Source organism: Oryctolagus cuniculus, chromosome 20 (genome assembly GCF_051225735.1).
Source record: "Oryctolagus cuniculus isolate XC-2025 breed Fujian yellow rabbit chromosome 20, ASM5122573v1, whole genome shotgun sequence".
NCBI lineage: Eukaryota > Metazoa > Chordata > Mammalia > Lagomorpha > Leporidae > Oryctolagus > Oryctolagus cuniculus.
In genome coordinates, this window is record NC_142886.1 from 31,535,671 (window position 1) to 31,559,737 (window position 24,067).

Here is a 24,067-nt window from a genome sequence, read left to right on the forward strand (position 1 = left end):
ATTATTAGAGAACATTGGGAAAACACTGCAAGACATTCCATAGGCAAAGAGTTCTTGGAAAAGACCCCAGAGGCACAGGAATCAAAGCCAAAATTCACAAATAGGACTACATCAAACTGAGAAGCTTCTGTTCTACAAAAGAAACACTCAGGAAAGTGAAGAGGCAAGCAACAGAATGAGAGAAATTATTTACAAGCAATGCAACTGATAAAGGATTAATAACCAGAATATATAAAGAGATCAAGAAACTCAACAATAAAACAAATAACCCAGTTAAGAAATGTGCAAAGGACTTAACAGACATTTTTCAAAAGAGGAAATCCAAATGGCCAACAGACACTTGAAAAAATGTTCAGGATCACCAGCCATCAGGGGAATGCAAATCAAAACAATGTTTCACCTCACCCCAGTTAGAATGGCTTTCATACAAGAATCAACAAACAAATGCTGGTGAGGATATGGGGGAAAAGGTACCCTAATCTGTTGGTGGGAACGTAAACTGGTAAAATCACTATGGAAGACAGTTTGGAGATACTTCAGAAATCTGAATATAGACCTACCATATGACCCAGCCATCCCACTCCTGGGAATTTACCCAAGAGAAATGAAATCAGCAAATAAAAGAATTATCTGCACTCCCATGTTTATTGCAGTTCAATTCACAACAGCCAAGACATGGAATCAACCGAAATGCCATCAACTGAAAACCGAATAAAGAAACTATTGGATATATACACTATGGAATACTACACAGTGATAAAAAAAAAAAAATCCAGTCACTTGCAACAAAATGGATGAATCTGGAAAACATACTTAGTGAAGTCAGTCCCAAAGGTACAAATACCACAGGCTCTCCCTGATCTGTGAGAACTAACAGAGCACCTAAAAGGAAATCTGTAGAAGTGAAATTGACACTTGGAGAAGCAATAACTTGAACAGCCCTTGTCTTGACTGTTTTTTTTTTTCTTTTCTTCATACTATTTGTTGAACTCCTTACTTAACATAGAGTTAATCATATATGAATAAAGTAAATAGAAAATAGATCTCAGTAAAAAGTAAGAATGGGAATAAGAGAGGGAGGATGAAGTTTGTAACTCTAAAGCTGTAGTGTTCTGCATACATTCCTATGGACTTACATCTAAGAATACAGCTTAAAAATTTGCCATGGGACCCCAAATCCCATTACACTGGGTGGTAAAAATGACATCTTAAGTGTTAAGATGATCATATTAAATGTTAAAGTGATCATATAGATAGGATTAAATGTTAAAGGGATCATATAAATAAGATCAAGTGTCTGGTAATAATAATAGGTAGAATTAAAAAGGAGAGAATTTCCAATATGGGAAGCAGCCCACACAGCAGACTCATAGAATGACAATCACTTTAAACAGCACTCTGACCTCAGAATCAGCCCTTAAGTCATTCTGGTCTGGCTGAAAAGCCCATGAGAGCATTTCAGGCATGGAAAGCTAAGACACTGTGGCAAAAAAAATGTCCCACATGAGGGACATCTGTGAGACTCCAGTGGAAAGAAGTGGCCATCAAAGGATGTACTTTTCTCTGAAGGGAGAGAACTTCCACTTTGCTTATAGCCTTGTCTACTGACAGAGATTGTGGATTCAAAAGGCTTCCATAGCCTACAAAGCTCATGTCAAGAGCCTCGGGTGATCACTGACGTCATACTTAAGAGTGTTAATTGTTAAATTAACAACAGGTGTCACTGTATACTTAGTTCCCACACAGGACCTCTGTCCTCAATGAGTTGTATTATAATTGTAAAACCTGTTCCTAAACAGGTGTGTATGTGTGTGTGTGCAAACTGCTGAAATCTTTATTTAGTACAGAGTTGGTCTTCTGTGTATAAAGTTTACTGAAAATGAATCGTAATGGAGAATGAGACAGGGCATGAGAGAGAGAGGATATTGGGTGGAGGGGCAGGAGGGTGGATATGGTGGGAAGAATCACTATATTCCTAAAGTTGTACTTAGGAAATTGGTATGAAATAAAAGGTTTCTTTGGGAAAAAAAATAATAAAGTACATCATTGTAAAAATTAAAAGAAAAAAGAAAGGAAGGAAGAGGCAGGGTGGGAGAATAGGTGGGAGGGAAAGTGGGGTGAGAAGAACCGCTATGCTCCTACATCTGCCTATATGAAACAAATGTAATTTGTTCACCTTATATAAATTTTAAAATCCATTTTAAAAAAGCCTTTATCTCTTTAAACTAACCTGGGTGGATTTTGTTGGTTTTCTGGCCCTACTTGTATAGCATTGCCTCCCTAACCTATGACATCTTTAGTGTATAAGTTTCTCTCAACTTCACAAGATTAGTGAGCACCTTTCAAAATGAAGGAAACATTACCAGGCATATCCATTGCTAAAGCCTTGACAACTCTCAATGTTTGTATCCTCAAAGGAACTGGGCAGAATCAACTAATGTTTAGGAGAATCACTTACATTTTAAATTATTACGGTTCTATTGTTTTAGCTCTGAGAAATTTCTATTTTACACATGTAATTCAGGACATTTTTGGGCAGGATGGAAGCTTAAAAGCCTTCCTCCATTGTTTCATTATCCCAAACTTAGATTCATCACTCACCTTCCCACTGGCACATCATTGGACCTCTCAGGCTTTATTTCTTTGGGTATTAACCAAATCTTTCATTGTTTCTCTTTAATCAGATCACATTCTCTTTTGTTATTTTTTAGCCATTAAAAACTTCCCTTTCGGCCAGCGCCGCGGCTCACTAGGCTAATCTTCCGCCTTGCGGCGCCGGCACCCCGAGTTCTAGTCCTGGTCGGGGCGCCAGATTCTGTCCCGGTTGCCCCTCTTCCAGGCCAGCTCTCTGCTGTGGCCAGGGAGTGCAGTGGAGGATGGCCCAAGTGCTTGGACCCTGCACCCCATGGGAGACCAGGAGAAGTACCTGGCTCCTGCCATTGGATCAGCGCGGTGCGCCTGCCGCTGCAGCCATTGGAGGGTGAACCAATGGCAAAGGGAGACCTTTCTCTCTGTCTCTCACTGTCCACTCTGCCTGTCAAAAAAAAAAAAAAAACACTTCCCTTTCATGTAAGCAAATAATTGTGCCATCTGAGTGCTCATTATACCAAACACCATTCTAGTAACTTTACCTCATTTGACACTCAAAATCTTAAGTGTCTAGGAAGGGCAATCACCCTAGTGATTAAAACACTGCTTGTGACACCTGCATTAGACCACCTGGGTTCCAGTCCTAGCTCTGCTCTCAATTCTAGTTTCCTGCTAATGCACACAGTGGGAGGCGGCAAGGGATGGCTCAAGTGATTGGGTTCCTACTGCCCAAGTGGGAGACCTGGAGTGCGTCCCTACCTTCCAGCTTCAGCCTGGCCCAGTCCCAGCCCTAGCTCAGCTGCTGTGGCCACTTGTGGATAGAATCATCAGATGGAAGATTTCTCTATCTAAAATAAATAAAATCTAAAAAATTTTTAAAATCTTGTTTTGCAGATGGAGATACTGAGGCCAGAAAGATTGTAATCAATGTAAGAGCTTGAATTACACTGCAAAAATACAAGACTTGCTGCCAATAAATAAAATATCTTTATTATGATTAATAGTTAAAACTGCACGTTTCCTAGTTTTAACAGGATAAAAAAGCTACAAAAGGCAAGCTTGCTTTCTTAACCATTTGAAAAATTAAAATACCTGCTAATTATTTAGCATCTTTAAAAATAACACAAAATATATTCAATATGTAATACAAACCTCAATAATCCAATTCTCTTAATAGGCAATTATTTACAAACTCTGAACTAAGAGAAAAAGATTTAGCTAAACAGAGAAGAAAATAATGTTCTCAAATATTATGCTAAGTAATCAATGTTCTGGAGTAGAAAATACCCATTTAATACAATGTGCTACTTTTTAATCCAGTTTTAGTGACATTTTGTTGATGTGAATTTAGCCCCAACTAAATTGTCTCTAGAAGATACAATTTTTAAAAAAGCTACTATTAAGAATTTTTAAGAGTTTAATAATTCAGATTGACATCCCAATCTACTTATCTTAAAGGTACAGAATTTAATGATACCTTTTTTTCGAGTTAAACTCATCCTCATTAACAAATGTAAAGCAATTTCCTTTCTCAATTGCATGATTTTATTCAGTAATCTATATAACAATGTCATATTCTAATAAGCAAAGCAAGCAACGTTACTTTTTTTAAATAACATCTTTAATTAAAGTTTTTGCAAAGGTAAAATATTAAACTTAAAATAGGTCTTAGTACATCAAAATACTAAGTTCTCTAATTGTATTCCAAGATGGTTTTTAAAACATAATATCCCATATATCACAGAAGAGCAACCTTGATCTGCAATTGTACAGAATGAATTTTACAAACATAATAAATATATTTACGCCCTTAGACATAACAGTATGTACAACAGCAGTTGACAACAGTAGCCCAGAACAGCAAAAAAGATTAGCCCCTCCCCCAAAATTGCAGCCCTGATACATACTGGACTGATTTAAGGAAACTTGACGGAAAGAGTAATTATTAACTCAATGCAGTTCTTCCCTTAAAAGGAAGAAAAAAAAAACTCCTTTGTTCCTCAAAACAAAAATAGTAAGTTTGGTGTGTTCTTCTTTAAACCATAGAAAATGACAAAAATAGACTAAGGCAGGCTTAAAAAGTAAATAATAATTTCCATAGCATAATAGAGGATTAAAATGCAAAATTATTTAACACAAACCCATGAGAAAACATATAAAACAACTATTTTTCAACCAATGAATTCAAAATCTGCTATAGCTGATTCAGACAGGTAAGCAGGAGATAGGCATGAAACAAACTGAAAATGTACAAACACAGATCAATAAAATATTACATTGCACAAAAGCTCAAAAAATTCAAGATGAAATAACCTGAAAATAAATGAATTTTTCTCAAGTGGAAGAAAATGTTATGTTATAAAGGGAAATCATGTCTGTTTCTTATATTTTACCCTCTGATAATAATGATATTATTGCTATGAGATAATAGAAAGGTTACCCTTAGAGGGAGACAACTTTTCATTCCTCCATCAAAGCCAGAGAAAAAAGGAAAACCAAATTGCCGATTTTCCCTATAGCAAAAGAAAATCTTTACACAAAAGATACTATATTTTTATGTTCTAGTTTTCAAAACCCAGCATCTATTATGCTGTGAAAAACACATTTCAATCACTATACGCACTGCTCAAATCTTGATGTAATCAAAGAATAACATCAGAGTGGCTTTGATTTTAAAAAAGGCAACAGTGTAAAAATGTGACATTCTGATGGCATTTAATTAAAATAAAGAAATGTGAGCATTTAAAAAAATAAACGCTCAATATAGAGATCTCCCTCAAACAGACATTTACTCTAGGTACTAATTGCACGTTACAGAGTTGTTTCAGCCACAAGTGGCACTCCATGGAGATTAAATGTGCTCTCAGGCATGCAAGTGGTTTGATTATCCAAATAACTACTAAGCAAGAGTTCCTTGTGTAACTGAAAGGCACACATTCCCACACTTTATATGGTAATTTTGTGTGAATTTTCCTTAGCACTATTTCTAACGTTAATTTTCTTTTTGTTTTTAAGTAAAAGGTGCCATCATCATCTGTGCAAATCAAAATAAATCCTCTTCTGAAACCACTGTTTTAATACCAAGACTCAACTATTTCCCCCTTTCCATGAATAAGCTACTTTCATTTTAAAATTCTGAAAGTGGGAATCCCTTGCCTTTTCAAAGGAATGACATTTTAATGTAGTAACCTAATGAAATGATTTGTTAAATACAATGTTAAAAGCATGATTAAGAATTCAAGTACAATAAAAGATAAGCAAATGACATTCTTATAGTAAAAGCCACTATAATAAAACTAAAACATGCTATTTGATTAAAAAGTTAACACAATACATAATATATAAGAGCACGATTTGGTATGAAGTGTTGTTTGAACCAGCTTTCAGTATTTTCACAGGTAAAAGAAAAGCATTTGCCTAATATGCAGTACACAGGTGCAAATACAAATGGTTGTTTCCTGCTTCAAAAGAACTCTAATGAGTCACTCTGAAAGCAGTAGTTGTTCATGTTTGAAAATAAAGTTATAAAAACAGGTCAGTATACAATGCCACTGTTAATATGAATGTTTGTCTATACTGGGGGCCGAAGACATGAGCTGAATATGATACAATAATCCAAGTTTCAGTAGCATAAGAACTACTAGACAGCCAACGCATTTCACTTAAGCAACACTGCAGCACTGCTAAATTTTCATAGGTAGTTCAGGTCATTAACTTCTTCAATGTGTAAATAGAAACCTACTAGCACTATACTGAAGGGTAAGTGAGCAACAGGACTTCTGTGATCTTACTCTCTCCTTCCTCCTCTTCTCTGTCTTAATAAACCTGTGTCTGCTTTCAAATAGAGGGTAAACAAACCTTCCCTCAAAGAACTAAATTAGTATAACCAAAATAAAAACTGTATTACCAGTTATGGCATCTAAATAAAACCTAATTGTTAGCATGCTAGACACCACGGTTTATACTAAAGTTCAGAGAACTTAACGCGACCAAGTGGGTAAGTAGGGTGTGAAGTAGGAGTAAAAAAAAAAAAAAAAAGGGCTTTTTGAAAAGGTTAAAGACTTATGTTTTAAAAAAAGGAAGAAAAAAAAAACACTATATAATAGCTCACAGTTTTCTTCTTTGCAATAAACTTTAAAGTGTTTAAGTGTTACTTCTGGAAACACACAAAGGCAAATAAAAGGAAGACAAAACCGGAAGACTAAAAAAAAAAATCAACAGGCAAGCAACTTAAACACATGTTAATTTTGTTAAAATAATCCATGAAGTCAAATCAGTTTCAAGAACACAAAAGTGAAGACAAGTGTTCTGCTGCTCTCCCAAGCAGCTAATTCACGCTCAACACAGCAGTGCCATATTGTTCTTTTGAGCCCCTTACAGAATACAGAACTATGCATTCTCAATACACTTATTACACTTCTATTATTTTTAATGTACAAGTCAAATTTCTATGCTTTCTTCCAGATGTGCAAACTGGAGCCCATGTCTGTATTATCAATGGCCTGGAAGGGTCACCAAATGAAGAGGTAAATATGTACTTTAGTGGCCCATCCCCTTTCCTATCCCCCAAATTTCCCTCTCAAATTACAAAGCTGTTTCTAAAAAATTTGTTCAATTAGAATAGTAAGTCTTTTATTTCTTACTAGTAAACACAAGAGATCTTTACATTACTAAATTTCTTAATAAAAATCTAGGTCCTCATCACCTGCTCTATGCTTCAACGCACAGAATGTTATCTGAATGGGAAAAGACTAAACACATGTGTAAGCACATACTGGAGCCAACAGGAAAGTCGGCCAACGCTCATGTGCAATACAACTCAACCAGATGGTCCTCTGTCAAAAAAGTGTATTCCTGAGGAGACAATTTGGGGTTTCTTTTTAAGGTGGTAACTAAAAGAAATAAACTTTTGGCAAGGAAATTAAAGTTGTCATTTTAATTCCATTCAACACAGTCAAGACCCATGTCATCAAACTGCATTTAATAAGTCTGAAAACCTAATTAAAATATTCATACCTGGGTCAAATTCTTTCTTTAAACTGTGATCACTGATTACCTCCTTTAAATATAAGTAGCTGTTTCATTAAGCCAGGAAGGAAGAGGTATATATTATTGAGGGAGAACAGCAAGTAAAAATATTTAAGACCTATTATGAGTTTTAAATTGTTTTCTTATACAAGTGAATTAAAATTCAACACCGTAATTCTTACCCTTTTGTAAAAACCTCACACGCAATTTTTACCAAATATAACCACATACAATAAGCAGTTTCAATTCAATCTATCAAAAGGGAAGTTTCTTCAGTTCATTCCAACAAGTTATCTTCTGATTGAATCCAAGTTGGAGGAAGGAATATAGAGAAAGCTTTACATGCTAATTACCAGTGGCAGGTACCTGTATTTAAAATCAACAGTTATGGTTTTCCTACACAAAACCCACCCCACCCCTCCACCCCCCAACAACCCCAGGTGCTACAGTTCCATGGCTTGCCAGTTAGAGTAGTGTCTATGTTGTCAAGGTCTATCTTTGTTCCAGTAGCTTTGCTTCTACTGCACTTTTCTGACATGCAGAAGTGAAATTTTGGTTGGTCTATGTCCCAAGTTTCAAACCGTCTGTTTTAAATTTTTTTTTAAGTTTCTTTTGTTTTATTTATAAAAGAAAAGAGGCGACTCTTCACCATTCTGCATCTCCAATGGCTTTGGAAAATATATAATCTCTTCCATTAAGATTCATAATGCCATCCTTAAGATGAAACTTCCATTTGTTTTTACTCCTATGTATCTAAATAAACAAAAACAAAATTTAAAGAGTATAAGAAACACAATGAGAAAACTAAGGACAATAAAAATCCATTTACAAAATCCTGCAACACTGTCTTATATAAGACCATATTTGGATACTGGTTTCTTAATAAAGTTTAACTTGACAAAACAAAATTCTCTCAGTAGGTGGGTTTTAAACAAGTAATGAATTTATCTGTAATTTTTATTTTTATAGCTTCTCAAACTTATGTTCATTAAAGTAGCTAATATTTCTCTGTTAAATACATCCTACCAGGCTTGCATATACACTTTTTTTAAAAAAAAGATTTACTTGGGGCCGGCGCCGTGGCTCAGTAGGCTAATCCTCCACCTTGCGGCGCCGGCACACCGGGTTCTAGTCCCGGTTGGGGCGCCGGATTCTGTCCCGGTTGCCCCTCTTCCAGGCCAGCTCTCTGCTATGGCCAGGGAGTGCAGTGGAGGATGGCCCAGGTGCTTGGGCCCTGCACCCCATGGGAGACCAGGAAAAGCACCTGGATCCTGGCTCCTGCCATCGGATCAGCGCGGTGCGACGGCTGCAGCGGCGGCCATTGGAGGGTGAACCAATGGCAAAAAGGAAGACCTTTCTCTCTCTGTCTCTCTCTCTCACTGTCCACTCTGCCTGTCAAAAAAAAAAAAAAAAAAAAGATTTACTTGAAAGTCAGAGTTACACAGAGAGAGAAAGAGAGGCAGAGAGAGAGGGGTCTTCCATCCACTGGTTCACTCCCTAACTGGCCACAATGGCTGGAGCTGCGGCAGTCCGAAGCCAGGAGCTTCTTCCGGGTCTCCCATGTGGGTTCAGGGGCCCAAGGACTTGGGCCATCTTCCACCTTTTTCCCAGGCCATAGCAGAAAGCTGGATCAGAAGCGGAGCAGCTGGGACTCAAACCAGTGCCCATATGGGATGCCGGCACTTCAGGCGGTGGCTTTACTTGCTAAGCCACAGAGCGGGCCCTGCATATACACTTCCAGGGTCAACCTCAAAAATACAGTGACAGTGTCTTCCACAAAAGCTTTCCCTAATCTCAGCAGCTGAAACTTTTTCTAACTAATAAAATCACAAAGGCAACTTCTAGAATTAACTGTAAGTAATGCTACATACAGAATTTCTACTACTACACAATTTAAAAAGTAGAAACAACAACAACAACAAATTTGTGACCGGATTCCTTCTATCAAAATAAAACTCTTTCCAGTATTCTCAAAATCTAACATACAACTTTATGCACTGTAGTACTTAAATACACCTGAAGGAATACTAATCATCCAGTGATTTACAGCCTATTTCAATAAACTATATCCACAGTTAAGCCAAAATACTGAAATCACTTAGTTCAAATTGCACATCTTCTGCAATCAAGGCCCCACAGTTCTCCCTATTCTATGATATTAAGGTACCTTTCAAAATCTACTAGTTCAGGCATTCACTTTCCAAAAGGAAAGAAATTATAGCTTAGAATGGTTCAGTGACTTGACCGAGGGTATATTGCTATCAGGTGACAAAGATGATCTTCAAGTTCTGGTCTAATACTCTTCCTACTATATCAGTCTGTTTCATATGATAATGCAGAAATGCTCACCACCTACAGGTATTTTCTGCGATCCAGTTCTTAAAATTCCACAGTCTACCCTTGCAGTACAATCCAAACGGTCACTATGGCATATTCTTGGCAAATGGCTATTTATTGCTGGCTTGGATATAATTAGAGAAGAGGGAAGGGGGAAGCAAAGAAATTCCAAATTAAGCTGCTCCATTCTGGGAATGCTCTTTTTTTTTCAGTCTTTCATATTTTACTACTCAATGAAATATTTCTTCCAACTTCCATTAACTGATACTAGTTCTGCCTTTTGAGATTTTAAAACAACACTTCATGTATTTAAAAATCACTCTCATGTTCAGAGAGAGGAGGAGACAGAAAGAGAGATCTTCTATCCACTGGTTCACTCAAATGGCCCCAATGGCCAGGGCTGGGTCAGGTCAAAGCCAGGAGCTTCTTCCGGGTCTCCTATGTGGGTGGCAAGGGCCCAGGGACTTGGTCCATCTTCCACTGCTTTTCCAGGCACATTAACAGGGAGCTGGATCAGAAGTAGAGCAGCTGGGACTTAACACAGCGCTGAGATGGGATGCTGGCACTGCAGGCAACAGTTTAACTTGCTGCACCACATTGCTGGCCTCTTGATTCTTCTTCTTTTTTTTTTTTTGACAGGCAGAGTGGACAGTGAGAGAGAGAGACAAAGAGAAAGGTCTTCCTTTTGCCGTTGGTTCACCCTCCAATGGCCGCCACGGCCTGCGCGCTGCGGCCGGCACGCTGCGGCCGGTGCACCGCGCTGATCCGATGGCAGGAGCCAGGAGCCAGGTGCTTTTCCTGGTCTCCCATGGGGTGCAGGGCCCAAGCACCTGGGCCATCCTCCACTGCACTCCCTGGCCACAGCAGAGAGCTGGCCTGGAAGAGGGGCTTGATTCTTCTTTTTAAAAAAATATTAAATATCGGGGCCAGTGCTGTGGCGTAATGGATTAAGCCGCCACCTGCAGTATCAGCATCCCATATGGGCACCAGTTCGAGACTCAGCTGCTCCACTTCCTATCCAGCTCTCTGCTATGGCCTGGGAAAGCAGTAGAAGATGGCCCAAGTCCCTGGGCCCTTGCACCAGAGTGGGAGACCCAAAGGAAGCTCCTAGCTCCTGGCTTTGGACTGGCACAGCTCAGGCCGTTGCGGCCAATTGGGGAGTGAACCAGAGGACAAAAGACCTCTCTCTCTCTCTGTCTCTCCTCCTCTGTGTAACACTTTCAAATAAATAAATCTTTAAAAAATATTAAATGTCACATATTTATCATTACACTTGCTTTCATTTTATTTGAAAGGCGCGTGTGGGAGAGGGAGGGTCGCTTCCATATACTGGTTCACTTCTCCAATGCTGACAATAAGAGATGGACCAGGCCAAAGCCAGGAGCCTGAAACTCAATCCAGTCTCCCATGTGTGGCTAGGATCTAGGTACCTGAGACATTACCTGCTGGCACTAAGGGTGGGCATTAGCAGGAAGCTAGAATTACAAGTGGAACCAGAAATGGAACACAAACCCTGAAATATGGGATGTAGGTGTTTTAACTGCTGTACCAAATATCTACCCTCTCTTTTTCTTTCCTATCATACATCCAAGAAGTCAGGAAAATTTACTGACTCCTCCTTCAATGTAAGTCCAAGATCCAAACACTTCTCACCAATTTGAATACTATCACCATAGTATGAGTCACAGTATCACTTACCTGGATTATTACAACATCCTGGTCTAAATAGACTCCTTGTTTTAACCCTTGCTTCCTCCCTACAACTATTCTCAACAAAGAAGGCAAAGTAATCTTTTTAAAATTTAAATTGGATGATACTTTTTGTTTTTTGAACCTTTTAACAGACTTCTGATTCAAGTGGGTTAAGAGTCCATGTCCTCACAAAGACTCACACCACCTGACTTAACTACCGTACTAACTTCCTACTCCAGTCCAGCCAAGTTTTGTCCTTGCAGTTTCTCACACACAGCTGGCAGCCTATACCAACAGATAACAAGAGGAGCTAACTGTCTTTAGCTTTTTGCTCAAATACCACCTTCTTGAAAGAACTACTATGATTATTCTGTTTAAAACTGAAACCTGTCCCCACCCCTTCCCTATGTAGTATTTTTCAAACTACCAGTTTCTAATGTACCATACTAATGAATTAATCAATTATATTTTAGCATCTGTCTCATTTCTTTCTTTTTTTTTTTTTTTTAAGATTTATTTCTATTTATTTGAAAGAGAGAGAGGTAGAGACAGAGAAAGAGGTCTTCCATCAGCTGGTTCACTCCCCAGATGGCCGCAACAGCTGGAGCTGTGTCAATGCAAAGCCAAGAGCCAGGAGCTTCTCCCGGGTCTCCCACAGGGGTGCAGGAGCTCAAGGACCTGGGCCATCCTCCACTGCTATCCCTGGCCATAGCAGAGAGCTGGACTGGAAGTAGAGCAGCCGGGACTAGAACCAGCGCCCATATGGGATGCTGATGCTTTAGGCCAGGGCATTAACCTGCTGCGCCACAGCACTGGCCCCAGCATGTCTCACTTTATGAGAGTAAACTTCTCAATCACAGGGATTATGTTGTTTCGCTTTGTTCACTAGTGTATTTCAGGCTCATAGAATAATGTCCTGGGACACCTTAGACACTCCTGAGTTCTTGTTGAATGAAAAAGACCTCTGTCTCTCCTTTTCTTTGATTCCCTATATAGAAATATCCCAAACCTATGCATGCAAATTCATTTCCAGCCTGAAATTAATGACTGCAACCTGAAAGATACTGAAATTATATAGACAAAAATAACAAGTGATGAGTAGCCAAGGAACAGAAATTCCACAGACAAGAAATTGATTACTGCAGGGCAACCAGCAAAAAAAATGTAGAAAAGTTCCATGGGCTAAATAATAGTTCAAATACTCAGCCCTGAAATCTCACTGAGTAGTAGATGATAAATATTTTAATTTGAAGAAATGTAGAAAATACAACTTGAAAAGCAATGCATTTACTTCATGAAGTAATGTCCTATATATGCCAGGAGAAAGGCCTCTTAAACTTCTCAATCAAAATGTGTTATAGTGAAATAGAGGGCCAGTGCTGTGGCATAGTGGGCTTGGCATCCACCTGTGGAGCCAGCATCCCATATGGATGTTGGTTTATGTCCCAGCTGCTCCTCTCTTCCACTCCAGGTCTCTATTATGGCCTGTGAAAGCAGCAGAAGATGGACCAAGTGCTTGAGGCCTTGCATCCGTGTGGAAGACCTGGAAGAAGCTCTTGGTTACTGGCTTCAGACTGGCCCAGCTCTGGCCATGGCAGATATTTGGGGAGTCAACCAGCAGTTGAAAGATCTCTGTATCTCCTTATCTACACTAAGTAATGTGAGAATTTTGCTACTATATTAGCATTTAACTAAGATTCTGATTTGACTGGCAATACAAACTTTATTTCTTCTAAAATTGACTCATTATTGAAACTCTAAAGTTTAGGTTTCAAAACTAAACTCTTAAAATTCAAGTTGGTTCAAGCTATATCCAACTCCAGAGCACTACCATTCTTTACTGTTGGCTAAAACAGCAAGCTCCCAAGCCCTCCAATCCTTAAAACCTTTGAACACAGTCATTTCATTCCTTAAGATTTATTTGAAAGGCAGAGTTACAGAAAGAGACAGGAAGAGACAAACATAAACACATACACATAGACAGAGAGAATCTTCCATCTACTGGATCACTCCCCAAATGGCCACAGTTAGTGGGGAACCAGATTAGCAGGGGAGCAGCCGGAACTCAAACCAGTGCCCGTATGAGATGATGATGTTACATGTGGTAGCTTTACCCACGACGTTACAACACTGGCCCCAGTCATTTGATTCTTAAAAAAGACAACTCCGCAAACTTTAAAACTATTCATCATTCAACATGCCATTTAAAGCTATTTTTAGTGTATTGGTTAAAACTTTAATGTCTCTGGTAGTAAATAAACCAATTTTAACATTTAAACAATTTTAACATTTAAAAAATATGTACAGTTTGTGCCAAAGGAGAAATTAATCATTCTCTTAGAAGAAGAAGGCATATTCTTCAGTCAGGCTAGGTAGAGGTCCTATCTTGACTGATAAATCTGACATCTTATTATAATCAAATTGTGTTCAGGGTAATTTGGTCGAAAATGATTCCCTTGAGATTTCTTGACAATAAAGTGGTTTTTTTTTTTTTTTTTTTTTGGACAGGCAGAGTGGATAGTAAGAGAGAAAGAGAGAGAGACAGAGAGAAAGGTCTTCCTTTTGCCGTTGGTTCACCCTCCAATGGCCGCCACGGCCTGCGCGCTGCGGCTGGCGCACCGCGCTGATCCGATGTCAGGAGCCAGGTGCTTCTCCTGGTCTCCCATGGGGTGCAGGGCCCAAGCACTTGGGCCATCCTCCACTGCACTCCAGGGCCACAGCAGAGAACTGCCCTGAAGAGGGGCAACCGGGACAGAATCCAGAGCCCTGACCGGGACATGAACCTGGTCTGCCGGCGCCGCTAGGTCGAGGATTAGCCTAGTGAGCCACGGCACCAGCCAACAATAAAGATTTATTACTACCTGCTGTTTTAACCTCATACTTCTGCTCTAGGAAATTACATTTTTTAAATGAATACATCAAAACCAAAATTGTACTACAATTTAAATGTCAAGGCAACAAAAATCTCAACAACCACAACAAAAATAAAAGTACTTTGAAGTGTTCTGTTTAAGAAGTAAGAATATGGGTAGGTTTTTGGCTCAGCAGTTAGAATTCCACCTTATTGGAGTGCCAGACTTTGACTCCTGGTTCAAATTTTGACTCCAGCTAATGTACATCCTGAAAGGTAGCAGGTGGTGGGTCAAAGAATTGGTCCCTACTGCCCACATGGGAGGCTTGGATTCAGTTCTTAGCTCTTGGCTTCAGTCTGGCCCAATCCTGGCTGTTGTGGGAATTTGGGGGAGTAAACCAGCAGACGGAAGATCTCTTTCTGCCTTTTTTTTTTTTAAATTTTTTTTTATTTGAAAGTCAGAATTATACAGAGAGGAGAGGCAGGGGGAGAGAGAGAGAGAGAGAGAGAGAGAGGTCTTCCATCTGCTGGTTCACTCCCCAGATGGCCTCAACAACCAGAGCTGCACTGATCCAAAGCCAGGAGCCAGGAGCTTCTTCCGGGTCTCCTATGGGTACAAGGACCCAAGCACTTGGGCCATCTTCCACTGCTCTCCCAGGCCACAGAAGATTGCTGGCTTGGAAGAAGAGCAGCTGGGACTCGAACTGGCACCCATATGGGATGCTGGCGCTGCAGGCAGGGGATTAATCTACTGCGCCATGGCGGTGGCCCCCTCTCTGCCTTTCAAATACATAAATAAAAAAGCATTAAGAACATAATGAGTCAATAGGTAATTCTCACAGAATCTGGTTTAGAAATTCCTAATGTTACCCAAGTATAGCAAAGCTAAATAATTTTTGACTAACTTTCAGAAAAAATTAATCATTAGGGCTAGCACTGTGGTACGGTGGATTAAGCACTGTGGCAATGGCATCCATATGGGCATGGGTTTGACTCTAGGTTGCTCCACTTCCAATCTAGCTCCCTGCTAATTTACCTGGGAAAGCAGGGGAAGATGATTCAAGTACCTGGGCCCCCACCAGCCTTGTGAGAGACCAGAAGAAGCTCCTTGCTTCAGATTGGCCCAGCTCTGACCACTGCAGCCATTCGGAGAGTGAATCATTGGACGGAAGATTTCTCTCTAACTCTGCCTTTCAAATAGCCTTAGTCCTCTTCTTAGTTTAAAAACAAAAAAGTACAGGCCTGCATTGTGGTGAAACTTGCATCCCATTCAAGCATTGATTTAAGTTCTGGCTGCTCCATTTCTGATTCTGCTCCCTTCTAATGCACTTGGGAAAGTAGTGGAAAATGTTCAAATGCTTGGGCCCCTGCCACTCATATGGGAGAACAGGATGGAGTTCCAGGCTTCTAGCTTTTGCCTGGCCCAGCCCTGGATGGTATGGTCATTTGAGGAGTGAATTAGCAGATGGAGTATCTCCTGCTCTCTCTGTAACCATCTATCAAATAAATAAATAAATCTTTAACAACGAATTAACAAAAAAAGGATGATGCCCCCAAAGTGGTTTTGTTTATTTCACTTACAGATCGAGAGTCTAAATAGGGGCCAGCATTCTGATACAGTGGGTTAATTCATAGTGTTCAGTGCTAGCATCCTATATAGGTGCTGGTTTGATCCTGGCTGCTCCACTTCTAATCCAATTCCCTGCTAATGTGCCTGGAAAAGCAGCTGAAGATGGCCCAAGTGATTGGGTCCCTGCCACCCACATGGGAGATCTGGATAGTTCCAGGCTCTTGGCTCCCGCCTGGCCCAACCACAGCTTTTGTAGCTATTTGGTAAGTGAACCAAGGGACAGAAGATCCTTCTATTTTTCTATCAAATTCTTTCAAATAAATAGATCTTTTTTAATAAAAAAGTATAAATAAAAAAACTTAAACATACAAAATTAATCTCGTTCTAGTGAAACAATGTAAGAAACTATAACAATGCTTTTTTTTTTTAATTTCATTTACTTATTTGAGAGGTAGAATTCAGATAGAAAGAGGGAGAGACATAGAGAAAGGTCTTCCATCCACAGGTTTACTCCCCAAACGGCTGCAATGGCCAGAGCTGGGTCAAATGGAGCTAGGAACCAGGAGCTTCTTCCTGGTCTCCCACACGGGTGCAGGGTCCAAGCACTTGGGCCATCTTCTACTGCTTTCCCAGCCTACAGCAGAGAGCTGGATTGCACAGGAGCAGCCAGGACATGAAGTTGTAGCCATACGCAATGCCAACACTGCGAGCAGAGGTTTAGCCTACTACGCCACAGCACTGGCCCCCTATAACAATGTTCTTACATTTTTTATAATGAATATAACAGGTATTAATCACTTACCTTGATGTTTCAATAAGGCAAAAAGGTTGGTTTAGGGAAAAAACTACAACAGAAATAACATCAGTCATCTGATAATAAAATCCTTACCTTATCATATTGGCATACAACAACATTTTCTGTGTCAAAGAGTTCCTGTCCTTCCTCATCACTCACATCATCTTCACTATTGAGTGGTTCCTACAAATAAAAGAAAGTCTGCATGTTTATATCCAATGTATTACAAAAAAGCCCTTAAATAGTCAATGAAAGTAATATAGTCACCTTGATATTTTCTGAAAACCAAATAGCAAATGCATCTAAATCTTTATGTATATTTTCTTCTGGTTATCTTAAAAAGTTATTGTGGAGAATTATTTTCATAAAGATTATGACAAAGTTGACCATCTTTTTTAAACTTGGAAGTTAGGTTAACTACTGTTGCTTAATTTCTTGCTGACACTTCAGTAATACTGACGAACTCTTCAACAACAGCTAAAGATACTATGTTCATAGTATGCCTATGTGCACACACACACAAAGTTTCATGAGATAATGGTACCATGTACCAGAAACAGTATGAAAGAGAAAACTGGTGAAACTGGAGGAGAAAAGATGGGCAATAACAATGTTCTAGTAGTCTGGCCTGTGTCTACAAATAAGGGACTAGGACTCTGAATACAAATCAACAGCCATACCATTGTGATGCTTATGGGAAAGGGAAGCATGAAGAATAATTAAGATTCAAGTATTAAAGAAAAAAAAGATGGGACTGGAAATCTCAGAACCAAAGAAAAGGGCCAAAATAAATTCTGAGTATAAGATGACCAACTAAGGGCTGGCACTGTGTCACAGCTGGTTAACAACCTGGCCTGAAGTGCCGGCATCCCATATAGGCACCAGTTTGAGACCCAGCTGCTCCACTTCCAATCCAGCTCTCTGCTCTGGCCTGGGAAAGCAGTAGAGGATGGCTGAAGTCCTTGGGCCCCTGTACCCATGTGGGAGACCCGGAAGAAGCTCCTGGCTTCGGATCGACACAGCTCTGGCCATTGCGGCCAACTGGGGACTGAACCATCGGATGGAAGACCTCTCTGTCTCTCTCTCTCTCTGCCTCTCCTCTCTCTGTGCTACTCTGTCAAATCTTTAAAAAAAAAAAAAAAAGATGAACAACTACATCAAACTTGACCTCAGTTGTGATGATAAAAGATGTAGCTCACATTTCTGATAAAGAAAAGATAGGACAGAATTAAAGTAAAAAGGAAAATAGAATATTAAGTATGGACCAACACATATTTACACCCATGCATGTACATGTAGCCTATAACCTAAAACAGACCATCACCAACGTAAAATGTAAAAATATTTATTTATTTTTATTTTTTATTTTTTGACAGGCAGAGTGGACAGTGACAGAGAGAGACAGAGAGAAAGGTCTTCCTTTGCCGTTGGTTCACCCTCCAATGGCCGCCACAGCCGGCGGCAGGCGCACCGCGCTGATCCGATGGCAGGAGCCAGGTACTTCTGGTCTCCCATGGGGTGCAGGGCCCAAGCACTTGGGCCATCCTCCACTGCACTCCCGGGCCACAGCAGAGAGCTGGCCTGGAAGAGGGGCAACCGGGACAGAATCCGGCACCCTGACCGGGACTAGAACCCGGTGTGCTGGCGCCACAAGGCAGAGGATTAGCCTAGTGAGCCGCGGCACCAGCCAATTATTGAGTTTAAATTGGTAACTTTAACAAATTTAAAGTGCAAAATTCAGTCATATTAAAGACATTCATAATGCATATAACTATCACCACTAACTAGTTCCAGAATGTTTCATACTTAATCATTAAGTAGTCACCCCCATTCCCCCTTCCTATCCTCTGGCAACCGCTAATCTTCACTCTGTACAGAATTGCCTATTCTGGCTATTTTGCATAAATGGATCACATAATATGCAGTATTTTGCATCTAAATTCCTTCACCTGGCATGTTTTCAAGGTCCATACATGCTGAAGCACATAGCACTAATACATACTCATTCTTACTCATGGTTAAATATTATTTCACTGCATCTATATATCATTTTTCTAATCTTCAACTGATGAACATTTGGGTTATATTTTTTAGATTATCATGAATAGTGCGCTATGAACATTCATTTACTAGTTTTTTTGTGTGTGGATACCCAATTTTCATTATCTTGCACACTGTTCAGTCATATGGCTAATTCTATGCTTAACTTTTTCAGGAACCACCACAAAAACTACAAGATTTGACATTCTCATCATCAATGCACAGTGTTCCAATTACTGCATTACTTTTTTGATTAAACCCATCTAGCGTGTATGAAGTATCTCACTGTGGTTCTGGTTTGCATTTTTCTAATGCTGCTGAGCATTTTTTCATGTGCTTGTTGGCTATTTGTGTCATTTGGGGAAATGTCTATTAAAGTCCTATGGTCACCTTTTCATTAGATTTTTGTTTTTTGAACTGTAAGAGTTCTTTACACATTCTGGATACTGGATCCTTAACAGATAAATGATCTGTGATTCTGTAGGCCATCTTTTTACCTTCTTGATACTGTCCTTTCACGCACACGTTTTAAATCTATAATGTCTACTTTTTTCATTGGTTGCTTGTACTTTTGGCATCATACTTAAGGAACTATTGTCAAATACAAGGGTTTGAAGATTTACTTCTATGTTTTCATCTGAGAGTTTCAAAATTTTAGCTCACAGATTTGGGTCTCTGATTTGTTTTGACTTAATCTTTGCATATGAGGTGAATTAGGGGGTCTTACTTCACAATTTTTCATATGGATAATCAGTTAAGCACCCTTTGGTAGAAAGTCAATTCTTGCCCTATTAAACACTGTTTGCTGGTGCAATGATAAGTAATACCAGTACTGCTCTACTAGTATCATGAAAACTGACCTCATAGTTAAATAAATATATGTATATATTTTTTATATATACGCACACACACATAAACACATTACTAGATACAGTGAGACACTATTATCATAAGTGATTCAGTTAACTGAGAAAAAAACAATTTTAAGCCTATATGCACCCATTTTTAGGTTTCAAATATGCACAGAACATATACAAAATATCAAGCAAAACTCAATCAATTCCAAAGGATTCACACATCATAGGTCCAATAAAAAAAACAGGTCTACAAAATAACAGAATGAAAATCAACAGGGAAACACAGTGGAAAGAATAAACAAAGCTAAACGTTCATTCTCTGAAATGAATTCTAATGAAATCAACATCCCTGGAAAGACTGAAAAAAAAAAAAAAAAGAGTAAAAAGGCACAACAGGGCTGGTGCCGTGCCACAGCAGGTAGAGCCACCACCTGCAATGCCAGCATCCCATATGGGTGCCGGTTCCAGTCCTGGATGCTCCACTTCCAACCCAGCTCTCTGGCATGGCCTGGGAAAGCAGTGGAAGATGGCCCAAGTCCTTGGGCCCCTGCATCCATGTGGCAGACCCAGAAGAAGTTACTGGCTCCTGGCTTTGGATTGGCACAGCTCTGGCTGTTGTGGCCATCTGGGTAGTGAACCAGCAGATGGAAGATCTCTCCCTCTCTCTCTGCCTTTCAAATAAGTAAATAAATCTTAAAATAAATAAATAAAATCAAGTTTCATCCTGAAAAAAATTATTAAAAAAAGAAGAAAAAGAAGGCACCACAATACTAGAAGCGAGATCAAAGAATAAATTACAAATGATTCTGGCACCAAAATGATGACATGATTATTTTATGTTAGTCAGTTAGAAAATTAAGATAAATACATGAGTATTTGAAAAAGTTTATGAAAAACTGAATTGACAGTTTACGGTGGTACAAAAAAATTTTGAAAACCATTCATATGTAGGGTCTTCAAAAAGATCATGGAATTATCAAGGAAAAAAAACCTGCATGGATTTCAAACTTCTTTATCTTTTAATTTTTCATTAACTTTTTGAGGTACTTATATACAGAATCCTAGAAAACTGTAACTTACCAAACTGTCTCAAAAAGAGAAACAATACATGAATACAGATTACTAACCCAGATGTTTTTTAATAGCATGTTTTAATATTCATAGAATTCAGTACAATCTTTAAGAAAAAAATCAAAATGGAGGAAAAATTCCAAAAAGTTTATTTTACAAGTCTCAATAAACCTGAAAACTTGGTAAGAAGAATATTAGAACAGAAAGAAACATATCACTTATGAATATACATGCAAAAGTTCTAAACACAATGAATTTAGCAATTTTCAAAAAGCAAACCACAAAAGGATGAAGTTATATCATCCCAGCAATACAAGATTGGTCTACAAACAGAAAATCAATTAGTGAAACTCACCATAACAACAGATTAAAAGTGAGAATCTATCTAACAGTTGCAAAAAAGGAATTTAATGAAATTCAACATTCATTTTTAGTTTAAAAAGCAAAAGCAAAGCTTTTAGTTAATTATGAGTAAGAGAGTATTTCCTTACCCTGATAAAGGATAGTCATAGAAAAACCTACAGCAAACATGTTTAACAGTGAACCACTGGACAGATTAATTTTAAGTTGAAGAACAAGATAAAAGTTCTGCTAATGTCCATTTTTAATCAATATTATTCTTAAGAGCTTAGCCAAGAAGACAAGAAAAATTGCCATTTTCCATATGTAATATTACCTTTTTTAACAGAGAAAACAAAAAAAAACCTCTACAGATACAATACTGAAAGTAATATGGCATTAGGAAGGTGGCTGGACCAAATATGAGTATTAAAAGTTCTATACATTTCCATATTGCTAACGAAAGACACAGTAAAACTATATCACTTAGAATAGCATCAAAACTCTATGGAATAAAAACAGAGATTAAGTTTACCTACATGAAAAAAATAGTAAATTAAAATAGGCCAAAACTCACCAATAATCAAGGAAACACCGCCAAAAAACAAAATGAGACACTGGTATATAGGTATATACTATAACTACACTGATATACTATATTCCAAAATAGGTATGTAGGCATAACAGAATAGCAGAAATTAAGAAGCCTGACAGTATCATGTATTAGTGACACCAGCACAATTATATGCTGAATGGTAGAAATTTAACAGCATAACAATCTTTTTTTTTTTTTTTTTTGACAGGCAGAGTGGACACTGAGAGAGAGAGAGAGACAGAGAGAAAGGTCTTCCTTTGCCGTTGGTTCACCCTCCAATGGCCGCCGCGGCCGGCGCGCTGCGGCCGGCGCACCGCGCTGATCCGATGGCAGGAGCCAGGAGCCAGGTGCTTTTCCTGGTCTCCCATGGGGTGCAGGGCCCAAGCACCTGGGCCATCCTCCACTGCACTCCCTGGCCACAGCAGAGAGCTGGCCTGGAAGAGGGGCAACCGGGACAGAATCCGGCACCCCGACCGGGACTAGAACCCGGTGTGCCGGCGCCACTAGGCGGAGGATTAGCCTAGTGAGCCGCGGCGCCGGCCTAACAGCATAACAATCTAACACTTTACTATAAAGTTAAAGATATGTATGCTTTAAGATCCAGCAATTCAATGCTTAGGTATCACACTTACAGACACCACTATTTATGTATCCTCAGAGTATACATATTAGTGTATTTTGTAACTTCTTAACAGGGAACAAACAGAAATGACTCCATTGCTAACTAGATCAGAAAAATGGGTGAATAAATGTAGTTAACAGTTAAATTAATTATAAATATATATATATATAAAACATCTTGTATGAACCTTAAGAACATAAATTTAAAAACAATTTGTAGAACACATAAAAAATTATTCCATTTGTTACAAATGGAAAGCCAAAACTAGACAAAATGCTGTTCAGGGATTTAAGTCCCTGGTAAAATAGAAAGGCAAGATTGTGATAAACATAAAATGCATGAGCATGAACGAATAATCTGATGGCAGAATAAAGATGAGAGCAATGGGAGAGGCACAAAGACTTTAAGTAACAGGATTTTTTAATTTTTTTTTATTTTTTGACAGGCAGAGTGGACAGTGAGAGAGAGAGACAGAGAGAAAGGTCTTCCTTTTGCCGTTGGTTCACCCTCCAATGGCCGGCGCACCGCGCTGATCCGATGGCAGGAGCCAGGAGCCAGGTGCTTTTCCTGGTCTCCCATGGGGTGCAGGGCCCAAGCACCTGGGCCATCCTCCACTGCACTCCCTGGCCACAGCAGAGAGCTGGCCTGGAAGAGGGGCAACCGGGACAGAATCCGGCGCCCCAACCGGGACTAGAACCCGGTGTGCCGGCGCCGCTAGGTGGAGGATTAGCCTAGTGAGCCGCGGCGCTGGCCTAACAGGATTTATTTTTTAACTACATGGTTATGTGTAAGTTTTCAGAAGAAACTGGAATGGAATATGGGCCATAAGGAAAATTTTAAATGATTTTGTCATATTTAGTTTTTCTTGAGTTTCCTCTCTCCAAATGTTGCCATAACTTTTTAATTACTGAAGCAAAAGATTAATTACATATTCTACCAATGTCATACGTTTAAGCCACATTAATAATAACCCAAATGCTTAGATTTAATTTCACGAACTAAATTATTTTATTACTAGGATTTAATGTGGTATATTTTTATGTTTTATTACTAAGTACATTAAATAATTGTATCTTATGAATACAACCCACACAATCTTATTTTTCTTAAAATTTTATGTTGCACAGTCCCTAAGAGCCTCTGAAAAAATTAAGATACAATTCATTAGTTTGGCACAAGGAAAATAAGAAATCATCATGCAGATTCTCATTCCAAGATTTTTACTAGAAACTTACTTCTTCCACCTGTCCATCCTCAGCTCCATCTTTCTCTTTGTCTTCCTCTTCATCGTCATCATAATCTTCTTCTTCATCTTCATCTTCTTCAGATGACGTATCCCCAGTTCCATCAACTTGTAACACCAATGGAGCTTGCTGTTGAGCAGGCTGGGCCTGCGGCTGCTGCTGGCCAGTGGCAGTTATCTGTGCTTGTGCTGGTGTAGGTGCTGCCACTGTTGTAGGTATAACTTGAGTCTTATTTCCTGTAAATAAGATTTGCTGAGGCTGGATGATGACACCTGTCTGTGGTGAAATCCCTCCAGGAAGAGGGGCCAATACCTGTGGCAAAAGAAAACCACATGTTAGGAACTACTTACAGGATCAAGTACCATACAAAGAAATAGGCTCACATGTTGAAGAATCACCAGAAACAGCCATATCTCATATTTAGTTAAAGCTGATG

The 24,067-nt window shown here is 39.1% G+C and overlaps 1 protein-coding gene across 3 annotated transcripts in view; it reads right to left on the reverse strand.

Annotated features, from left to right (window-relative positions):
* Positions 1–3,557: 3,557 nt before the first annotated feature.
* The window catches only part of GTF2A1 (general transcription factor IIA subunit 1), a 42,653-nt gene continuing 22,143 nt past the window's right edge, over positions 3,558–24,067 (reverse strand). For all 3 annotated transcript variants that reach the window (XM_051826193.2, XM_051826194.3, XM_089322700.1), the window contains exons 7-9: positions 23,623–23,943; positions 16,957–17,046; positions 3,558–8,370 (exon numbers count right to left, since the gene is read on the reverse strand). In XM_051826193.2, the coding sequence (XP_051682153.1) occupies positions 8,263–8,370; positions 16,957–17,046; positions 23,623–23,943 (519 nt within the window). In that variant the 3' untranslated portion in view covers positions 3,558–8,262. The remainder of the gene's footprint in view (positions 8,371–16,956; positions 17,047–23,622; positions 23,944–24,067) is intronic.